General features: G+C 51.6%; 1 protein-coding gene across 2 annotated transcripts; it reads right to left on the reverse strand.

Moving 5' to 3' along the window:
• Positions 1-737: 737 nt before the first annotated feature.
• On the reverse strand, positions 738-9,765 carry capn9 (calpain 9). 2 transcript variants are annotated; one of them, XM_086119227.1, is made up of 19 exons: positions 9,492-9,763; positions 8,027-8,096; positions 6,827-6,945; positions 6,294-6,427; positions 6,026-6,194; positions 4,859-5,028; positions 4,508-4,585; positions 4,042-4,202; positions 3,668-3,825; positions 2,937-3,145; positions 2,729-2,765; positions 2,570-2,650; positions 2,410-2,467; positions 2,211-2,275; positions 2,045-2,113; positions 1,622-1,700; positions 1,293-1,409; positions 1,145-1,203; positions 738-1,010 (listed from the first exon to the last, which is right to left on the reverse strand). In XM_086119227.1, the coding sequence occupies exons 1-19, from the start codon at positions 9,684-9,686 to the stop codon at positions 984-986; spliced, it is 2,055 nt and encodes a 684-aa protein (XP_085975353.1). In that variant the 5' UTR covers positions 9,687-9,763; the 3' UTR covers positions 738-983. The 2 variants fall into 2 exon arrangements, 1 of the variants encoding a protein (XP_085975353.1); XR_015101741.1 differs by lacking the exon at positions 738-1,010 and having other exon boundaries at positions 1,293-1,450; positions 9,492-9,765.
• Positions 9,766-10,260: the final 495 nt, after the last annotated feature.

Here is a 10,260-nt window from a genome sequence, read left to right on the forward strand (position 1 = left end):
TATGCTCTAAATAATGATCCGTTTTCAAAATTAAGAGGGACGAAGAAAATTCATCTCGTAAGGGTGCTCAATTTTCGACTGTCTTTATATAATGTCGGGATTGGTACGGTCAGATTTTTTTCCCGTCAACTTTATTGACAACCACTTAAAACCACGTTCTGAGACCAAAACAAAAAGAGTCGGCACGTTATTGTTATTATTTTTTTGTATGACAGTTTGGTTCTGTTGAGACGGGACAGAAAATTCAAATTCTTTCAAACTGGAGCCATTTTCCTCTCTTTCATTGTGGCCATTTCGGATCCCCGGCAAACAATTTGGCGAATGGATTACTGCCCCCCGGAGGATTATGTATGCAATGTATGGCTTTCATAGCAAAGTTCCCATGCATACGCGCAGATTCACCGATTCGCCAATTTATTTGACCTGTCGTTACTCTCATTTGCCGAAAAACTCTCACTCGCCGCCTGTGCACACAGGCCAGAAGACTAAAGCCAAAGTATAACTTGTGGCATCCCAGTGCCAAGGAACTATGTAAATGGAGGGATTTCTCGCCGTACTTTTCCACCATCTTGTGGCACCTATTGGAGTCGACAAGACCTACATGGACCCGACAGAGCTTCACTTTGGCTTCACTGACTAATGGCATCAGATATTTCGATGATTTCGTTTAGTATGAGTGATTAAAAATATCGACGTGTAGCACTTGGAACCGTTAAAAAAGACAAGCCACAAAAACAAACGTTTCACAGCTTTATTCACAATTTATCGGTTCATTGTGGCGACAGACAGGAAATCAACAAGTACCAATCGATAGCAATTTTTAGCCCTCCAACCAACATCTCACATTATTTGCGCCATTTCTGCCCATCGGCGGACAGACCAGAAGGCGGCTTACAACACAAAAAGAAGGAACATGTATTAATGTCTGACTTTGACGAGAAGGGGACGTTTGTTCTTCTGCTGGCTTTGCTCGCGGCGTCTTCTCACACGTTCATGGACAAGACCAGGAACTGACAGAGGGAAGCAAAGAGCAAGTCGAACGAAAAACAGAGGAGCCAAACTCATCGAAACCTTGATACATTCCGAACCCACCCGTGAAGAGTGAAAATCCGCAACAAAGGGGTGAAGGTTCGCGCGAGCTCACCTGCAACATGCTCATTCGAATACGGCCCTTTTTGTGATCATCCATAGCCTGGAAAACCCCTGAAGAAGGGCGGAGAAAGCAAAAACGATGAACGGGTTGCCCGTCATCCCGCTCGCGGCGCGATGATGCCGGCGGCCGCGGCACGTACGGAACATGTTCTCCAGGCGGACGATGCAGGTGAGATAGTCATCAAAGTCGATGCCGTACTTCTCATCGGCAAACCGCAGGCCGAGGAGCTGCAGCAACTGATTATTCAGCTGCATGCCTGCACGACGCGCGCGCACACACACAACGGCCATTGGAGGACTGAAGATAGAGGCGGTGGAACTAAATCCCCCAAATCTTTTTGGGAAAAAAAATAAAAAAACCTCCGCGCCAGCGCAAGTCCAAACATACCGTTTTGATACATTTACGTTTGAAACATAGCTGTGAAGAAAGCGCATCCTTGCAGGGTGCGGCGGTGAGCCGGGGTCTCACCTGCGGCTTTGAGGGCACTGCGGAGCTCGTAGGAGGACATCTTGCCCGAGCGGTCCGTGTCAAAAGAGAGGAAGAGCATCTGCAAAACGACACGGAAGAAGAAGAAGAAAAGAACCAAAAGGAGGCGCGAGAGGCAGAAGAAGAACCGGAAGAAGGACCGGAAAGAGCGGGAAGGAGAACCAGAAGAGGCGGAGCCAAAAGCGCAAAGAGAAGAAGAAGCAGACGAGCCCGGCGGCGGAAACGGAACCAAACGGAGATCAAGAAGAAGTAGCACCAAGAGAAGAATCACAGCGGCAGCAGAAGGGCCAGAAAAAGGCCGCCGAGAAGAAGCGGAATGGGAAGCGAGAGCCGAGGAGAAAGCCGCACAAGGTCAACACCTCCCGTCACGCGGCTGCCGGCGGCCGGCGGCCGGCTCTCACGTACGATCCACTTCTTCATCTTCTCCCAGAAGACCTTGAACTCCTGGAACTCCATCTTGCCCGTGTTGTCCGCCTGCCGCTCTGAGTTAAAGGAAAGGAGCAACCGGCAACGCCCGCCCGCGTCCGACTCGCCGTGAGACGGCCCCAAAAGAAAGAAAAGGGAAGGATACGTCCATCAGGTTCATGATGCTGTGGCACGTGTGGAGGCTCAGCCCGTCAAACTGGATCTCCTTTCCTGAGGACGGAAACACAGCTCGGGGACGCTCGTACTCGCGCGGCTGGCGTCGGAGCCCCGGCGAAATCGAAACCCGCGGACGATACGCGCGCCGAGCCGTCCTTCGGCTAACGCGGGCCGACGTGCGGACGTACGGCTGCTGAGGACGCCGTTGAGCAGCTGCTGCAGTTCCCTGACGGAGATGGCCCGGTCCTGCGCGCAAAAAAAAAAAAAAAAAAAAAAGCCGCAACGGGGCAGACGTTTTTGGGCCAACTTTGAGACGGCCGACGCACGCGCGGCTAGCGGGAGACTCACCGATCCGGCCAGTCGGTCGAAGAGTCTCCTCAGGCCTTTCTCCTCGTCCGTCTCGTCCTCGGGGGCGCTGGGCGGAGGGGGCTGCGGGGTGGGCGGACCGATCAAACACGGCAGGACCTAGCCGGCGCCGGGCGATCGACGCCCGCGAGGTGCGCTCACCTCAGGCAGGTCGGCGTCCACGTCGCTGCCCATCTCCCTGATGACAAACGCAAACAAACGCTCACGTTCGGTTTCGACACAGATTTGGATTCGGATTAGTCGGGGGATTCAAAACAACAAAAAAAAGGGTTCATCCCATCATGATTGCGGAATGAGTTGGCAAAAGCATTTTCCGTCTCCATTTGTCGGCTCCGCTAACGACACTCACAGGGCGGCCACCTTCTTCTCGGAGAAGATGCGCACCAGGAAGTCGGCCTCGCGGTGCGGCTGGAAGGTGGTGGGCACCAGCAGGTAGCGGCCGGGCGGCAGCGTGAAGCGCTCCGACACCTCGCGCAGGTTGATGTAGGTCTTGCTGCGAGCTTTGGACGCGTGCGTGCGGAAGAAATCTTTGCCCTGCTGCTCGGCGCCGTTGGGAGCCTGGACGACAAAGGCGCTCTGGTCAAGAAGCCGTACGATTGGGCAAAAACGCGCCGCGCCTATCGCTCGTCTTCAACTGCGTCCGGTGGAGACTACCGTATTTTCCGCACTAAAAGGCGCACCGGATTATGAGGCGCGCCTTCAATCAATGGCCGATTTTTCCATTTTTTTTTCATATATTGGACGCGCTGGATTATAAGGCGCAATCTACAACGCGTCCACTAGATGGAGCGACGCTCCTTCCGTTCGACTCGAGAGGCGTTCATGAGCGCCTCCGAAAAACGTAAATTAACGATGACTTCGACGAAACTCCGAAAATGGAAAATAATTCATCAAAACAGAAAAACAAACCCTTGGCATTTCCTTGAGCGGAGGTCCAACAGAACGATCAGATGTCAGTAAAATGCAAGAGACCGGACCGTCTCAGAAGTGTTTTGTTATTTATTCTTTTGTTGTGTATTCACAAAATAAAGCCAGCACCCCCCCCCCCCCCCCCCCCCACCACCACCACCCGGGTCAGACCTCGTAGACGGCGAATCCGATGGTCTCCAGGTCCATGCCCTCCTTCCTCAGCTGCCGTCGGTTCTTCTGCATCAGCGCGATGACCACGCTGCACACGTCGTCCTCGTCGTCGGCGTCCGCCAGCTCCAGCTTGAACTGCGGGTTGGTCCAGAAGGTGTCTGCCCAAATGACACGCGACAAACGCTCAGGCCCCCCAAAATCACACGGAAGCCAGTCCAACAGTCGCAAGTGTCAAAAAAGAAGAAGGACATTTTCAATCCAGTGACAGTTTGGATGATTAGCGCGAGGCAGACCAGTAGTCTGGAGTCGGCCGCGCGTGGGGTTTGGACGGCGCGTGGCCCCCTTTCGTATTTGCGCGCTTTGCGGCGGCTCACCGATGAAGTTCCTGCAGCCGCCGGCGGTGCAGCCGCGGATCCACTGGCCCTCGAACAATTGCGCCTCCCAGTGACGCTTGGTGTCGTCGCTCAGCGCGTCCGGCGTCATGTTGCAGATCTCCACCTTGTCGAAGTTGGAGCGAAAGTCCTCAAACGCCATCCTGAGCGCGTGCAGAAAAGAGATTCTTGAAACGCGAGCCGACAACTCGGAAACTTTTGGTCGTTTTCGCCAGGTTTGACAGTGATGCACATTCCGCGCAAATTAAAAAAAAAAAAAAAAAAAAAAAACAGGAATCGTTTCGTGAAATAAAACCACCAAATAATTGGTTTAAATAGTGAGGAGAAAATAAAGTCAAACGCCAATCAGAAAAAAGGAAGAATGCGACGTTCATAAATCCCTCAAGAAATAACAGCCCCCCCCGTTTCGGTTGTTTCGGGAGGAACAAGCGGAGTCAAAAAGACTGACCAGAATTCGCCGTCTTCGGAGGCGTGCTGCAGAATTCGCCTTTTCTCCGCTTGGTCCACGTAGTCCCACTCGCGGGAACTGCCGGCAAAACAACAAAAGGAGTGGTCGCCGGGCAATGACAAAGCACGTATCGACCCAAAAACGGACACTGGTCACCGGCCAACATGAGCGGATTCATTACACCCTGCCCCCCCCCGAAAAATGGACTTTTATCAGTCAATGACTGGTCAATGACAATGAAAAAATGGAGTGGAAAAATGGACCAAAAGGAAGTGGTCACGAACGTCAGGGCATATCCGTGAAAAGAGTGGTCACCATCCAATAAAGACCGGTCGCCATTGACGGCCCTACCCGTCGCTCCAGGGTCCGTTCCACTCCACCTGACCCCAGGGGTTCCTCACGCGCACCAATTTGACCCTTTGACCTCGGCAATTGACCTCCTGCAGGCCGGTGACGGAGTAGGCGTGACCTTTGACCAGGCCGCTGCTGGTCTTGGCCTCCGACTCGGCCGAGCTGCTGATCTGCAACCCAAAAAGTGTGAGAATCGTCAACACGTCAGGCATTTAGTCTTTGTTTGTAGTTGCGCCGATTACGCCGACGGACGAAACGTCCGTCGCTTTTTTAAAAGCCTCCCGTCAATGGGCGATCGTCGGCGACGGGATGCTCGTCGCCTTCGTTTCCGTCCCTTTCTTCAAAAACAGGACGCGAGTTCAAATCGGCGAGACGGGAAAGGAATCAAGCGATGACGACTCCGCGTCTGCTTTGGTCGTCGGTGACGGGACAGAAAATCGTCTCAAAGGATCGTTGCCTTCCGAGGTAAAAGCGGTTGTCTGCGAAGGTCTGATTTGGAAAAATACACGTCCATGCGTCCCTTCAAGCAGGGGTGCGGCCTCATCAGTGACAATCAAAAGCTTTGACTCCAGCTCCAGAAACGCCTGCGCCAATGCTTCTTGCGAGTGTATTCATTTCATCTTTGCACCTTCCGGTTCAATAAACGGACCGAGCCTGGCTTCATCAGCGGAATTTCTCGCTTTTTTTTTTTTTAAGTGTTTCTATCTTTCTCTTTTCGTTGGCAATCAGCATTAGAAAATTGCTCAAAGGCCGATTTTCTTCCGAAATCCAGAAAAAATGAGCTTTTTGTGCATTTCAAGTTTGACACTAGTTTTTGCTTTTGTGACAGCTCAAATACCTCAATAATGCGTTCCTCCTACAAAATAATATTACAATAAATGTTTTTAGGGCAAAATAATTTATTAGCACGTAACAAGACTATTGAACTATGAACGAAAGGGCAAATAGACTTTTGCACCAGTGCCACGTGCTGGCCATTCTTTTCTTTTTTGACTATTTCACATTACAGTCAAGCCTGCTTCAGTGAGAAGTTGCATCAGACTCTCGTGCACCCTCCCCCCCATGAAAAACATGATTGACGCCTTTAGACGTCATCGGGAGGCGGGGACGATGCGTCATTTGACGCTTTTAGACGTCAAAGGGTTTGATTGAGTTAAAGACGCTTACGTCGATGGAGCATCCCATCATGGATCCTCGGTCCAGCGCCTTCTTCATGATGCCAAAGAGTTTGGCGTTGGATTTTTTGGTGTCGTGCATCTCGCCCACGCCGCCCGTAAAGTCCTCCATGGCCTCCATGGTGCTGCCGCCCTTCAGAGACTCGTAGCTGCCGTGCAGCCTGCGGACGGACGCGGCAAATTATTCGCTCGCTCGCTTGGTGGAGCCTCACCACCTTTCGTGGAGGAGACCGGCGGGGGGCGGCCGCCGTGGCGCTTACTTGGCGTAGGCTTTCTCCAGCAGGGCGCTCCAGAACTCGTTGTTGGAGGCCGAGTGAAGCAAGATGAGCTGGCCGCGCACCGACGGCAGACGGTCGTCCACCACCACGTCCAGCCACTTGTTGTGCTGCCAAAACTGACACGGAAAAACGGGCCCGCTCCATGAGTGCACCGGGGCGCGGAGGCGGGGAAAACTCTTCCAAAAGAGGAAAAATGTACTCGGCAAATGTCAACACGGAGACAATTTGCAATTGCAAGAAAAATGTAGTCGATCGTTCGCTTTTGTGGGACAAATCAAACAACGCGGCGCGCCAGACGTGGGCACCGGCCCGCCGCTTTGACACCAGCAATTTAAACCTTTCAATGTCGATTCAGCAAGAAGGAGCAAGAAGCAAATAATGTGAGTTGAATTTTTTTTTTCTTGCACTTCCTGTTGATTTGCCGTTCGCTGGTTTTGCGGCATCGTCGAACGGTCAATTTATGTCAGAAGTATTTCTCGACGGATACACAGACAGCCAATGGGACGGGCGTCAACCTGGAAATGGAAGATGCCGGCGTAGCGCTGATCAAAGTCCTGGTCGTGGGGGACCACCCGGGCCAGAGCGTCCTTCTTCAGAGTCAAGGATGCGATGGCGGCGAGCAGCCAGCAGTCGCCTGTGGAGAAGCGCACATGGGGGCATTGTGGGTAAAACGCCGGCCACACCAACGGCAATTTCCCACGTCGATGAGTCGATGACGGGTCGCGGGGCCTTTTGCACCACACGGAGGGGGGGGGGGGGGGGGGGGGGCAAGAAGAAGCTCCAACGCCTCCCATTTGCCACGCCCACGCGGGGGGTCGACTTGGGCTCGCCCGTGTGACCAGGTGGCACTCTCGGGTGTTTTGAGTTGCGCGGTCGTTTTAAATTGAGTTAACTCATTAAGAAGAGTTAACTCCTTCACTCCCAAAGACGTTTTTAAACGTCTTTTCAGACTTGGTCCAGAATTGGCTGGGATTGAATGAGTTTTAATTACCGGCAGTTTTGTAATGGAGTTGTCAGTAGCTTGAGTATAAGTCGGAGTGTAATATATGCGTTATTTTTATCTACTTTTTTTCCATGGTATTTTTTTTGTCCCGTTTTGACCTTTTTTTTTTTTTTATTTCAATTTGTTTGAACGAGTTTTGAGCAAACGTTTGGTTGTTTTCATCCGTTTCAGGTGCGGTAGATGCTCCGCTTGATGTTTTTAATCAGATTTTGGAGTCATTTCAGTTTTGACAGATACTCGACATCACATGTGTCAAACTAAAGGCCCGGGGGCCAGATGTGGCCCCGCCATATCATTTTAAGTGGCCCGCAAAAGCAAATCAAAGACGCCAACTTCCATGATACTTGTTAAAATGTGTACCAAAATGTCCAATTTTCATCCGTCACACATCAGTGACATATTGTAAGCATTTTCTTGTGACCAAACCAGTTACTGAAACAAGAGTTGAAGAAAACGTTATTCTTGACTTTTCTTTAGATCGTTTCAGTCATCGCGGCCCTACAAGGGAAACGGTAATTATAACGTGGCCCGTGACAAAAATGAGTTTGCCATGTAGCGCAGGAGGCTCTACATGGCGCATTTGTTGCGTGCGAGAAGAAGTTTCAAATTTAAGGGCTACATTTTTCCACATGCCTCTGGAGTTGTTTTGGGATTTCTTGACCTAAGTACCCGTCCGGAGTACTTGAGCCGCCACTGGTGGCTATGTACGTACCCAGCTGGCCCTGGCAGATGTCCGTCCGGGTGGCGTCGCCCACGATGAACTTGGGGTTGGCGCACAGCTCCTGAGGAGACAAAATGGGTGATGGGCAAGGGGGGGGGGGGGTTGAGGAACGACAAAAGAATGAGGGGAATGAGGAGGAGAATGACGAGAACAGGTTCAGTGACGTGTCAGCGAGGGCAGGTATGTTCACATTCCGAGCTTATCAATCCAAAAACACACACAGACTTCACATTTCTAGGTGGGGTGTGTGCGTGCGCACAGCGCGTAGTAAGTCGGCGGAGGCGGAACACGGCCCTGAGCCAATCGCAGCACTCGGAAGAAGCTCCGCGCCTCTCCTTTGCCAAGCAAAAAAAAAAAATTGGCCTTTGTTCAGGAACACTGACAGGTCCCGTCGCAAAAGACGCGCACGCATGTGCCGTGTCTTTGATAGGTCAGATGACAAACAACGCACACGGACACACGCACACCCCTCAGCCGGACGCATGGATCAAAATGCCGGTGGAGCAAATCCCTCCTCGCACAAACACGCAGAAACGAAAACCGGTTGCGTCTTTGATGAGTGACTTCATATCCGACGCTTGTTTTGGATGCATCACGTGACACACGGCAGACACATCCATGCGACAGTTCTCTTTGACGTCTCGTTTTGACACGCAAACAACACAAATGGGTGTTTGTGACGCGTCACCCGACACGCAATACCGTATTGGCCCGAATATAAGACGGTGTTTTTTGCATTGAAATAAGACTGAAAAAGTGGGGGTTGTCTTATATTCGGGGTCCAGACATCATACCCTTTCACGACGCTAGATGGCGCCAGATATCATCGAAGCGAATGCTGAACTTGACTCCCCAGGCCAAAGTGAACCCCTGTCACGAAAAATAAAAATAAAAATAGCGGTCGCATGAAGAAGAAAAATAAAAAATAGCGGTAAGAAAGAAAAGAGAATCATAGAAGAGGCAACAGAAAATGGAGAAACGTAGCGACAATCTGGAGAAAAGTGGTTCGAAGATTGGCCAGGTTAACCGGCAGCTGAGGAGAAGTTATGGTGTAAACTTCAAGATGCTTTTTCTCTCAAATATATTGTTATAATCATTTGTTTCAGATGTACTATAATTATTTTCTGTATAAAAATTAATTTGGTGTTCAAAAAGTCTTTTTTCAAACTTGAGTCTTGAAAAAGAGGGGCTCGTCTTGTAATCAGGGCCGTCTTACTTCTTCCTTTCATAACTTTGCTGCTGTGAGTTGGGAATTTCTCCATTGCGAGACTAATAAAGGCTTTCTTATCTTATCTTATATTCGGGCCAATACGGTACGTACACGTGCAAGCGTTGTGTCTTTGATTGTTCATTTGGCATTCTCTTTGATGTGACATTTAGCGCGCACATACCCGAGGTAAGAGCGTCTATGATGTGCGATCGTGCCGGCGGGGGCGGAAAAAGCGCCACTACATACCGGGGGCCTCTTCCACTCCAGCCGGACGGGAACGGCCTGGCTGAAGAAGAGCGACGAGTCCTCGGCGCGGAAGTCGGGGTCCTCGAACAGGACGCGCCTCTGCAGGCATTCCTGACGCAGCTGGCCGAAGGAGCGGCCGTCCATCTGCGTGTCGATGGCGTTGCGGCCCCCCGCCGGGGCGGACCGGAGGGGCATGATGCTGGCGGCTGGACGAGACGGCGGGGGAGTGAGGCGCGGCGGCGGCGGGGCCGTTTGTCACCTGCGCTGCGCGACGCCCTTGGGTCACCCACCTCCACGCCCTCCCGGCAAACGGGTTTGGTCTCTCGGGCCTCGCCCCGCCGCATTCTGCGCTCTGGAATGTGGAGGCCAAAGAGCACAAAGAGAGGAAGTGTCAACAACACTCGACGACAGGAACTTGCTGGTTCGGTGCCAATCGCGGCCGCGTCCTGGCATTACCATTTTGTTGTCACTCATTTCATTGGAAAAATGCGGTACAAAAAAAAAAATAAATAAATCACTTGGGACTTGCGAGACGGATACCACGAAATGTGTGGTATCGTGTCCAACCGCCGACATCTGGCGAGGGGGATCATTCAATGTCAGATTCTTCAAAAAAAAGAAAAAAAATATGTTGCCGACAGCCCGGACGACAAACCGACCCCTCGGAACCGGCGTCGCTCCGATGCCGATACCCGGTGATGGAGCTCAGCCATCTGATGTCAATCGGCATCAAAATAGCTGCATCATAGTTTCTTTTTATTCAGTTAGT

This window comes from Hippocampus guttulatus, chromosome 9, assembly GCF_054856545.1.
Source record: "Hippocampus guttulatus isolate MCC_2025c chromosome 9, RoL_Hgut_1.0, whole genome shotgun sequence".
In the NCBI taxonomy this organism is placed as follows: Eukaryota; Metazoa; Chordata; class Actinopteri; order Syngnathiformes; family Syngnathidae; genus Hippocampus; species Hippocampus guttulatus.

Bases quoted from the DNA above. Each gene is read 5' to 3' on its own strand.
- capn9 (XM_086119227.1), bottom strand. From the start codon at position 9,686: ATGCCCCTCCGGTCCGCCCCGGCGGGGGGCCGCAACGCCATCGACACG. The intron at 6,946-8,026 runs GTACGTACATAG...GCTTCTCCACAG, and splicing joins CATCTGCCAGGGCCAGCTGG to GCGACTGCTGGCTGCTCGCC. The intron at 1,701-2,044 runs GTACGTGAGAGC...GTCGTTTTGCAG, and splicing joins AGAAGATGAAGAAGTGGATC to ATGCTCTTCCTCTCTTTTGA.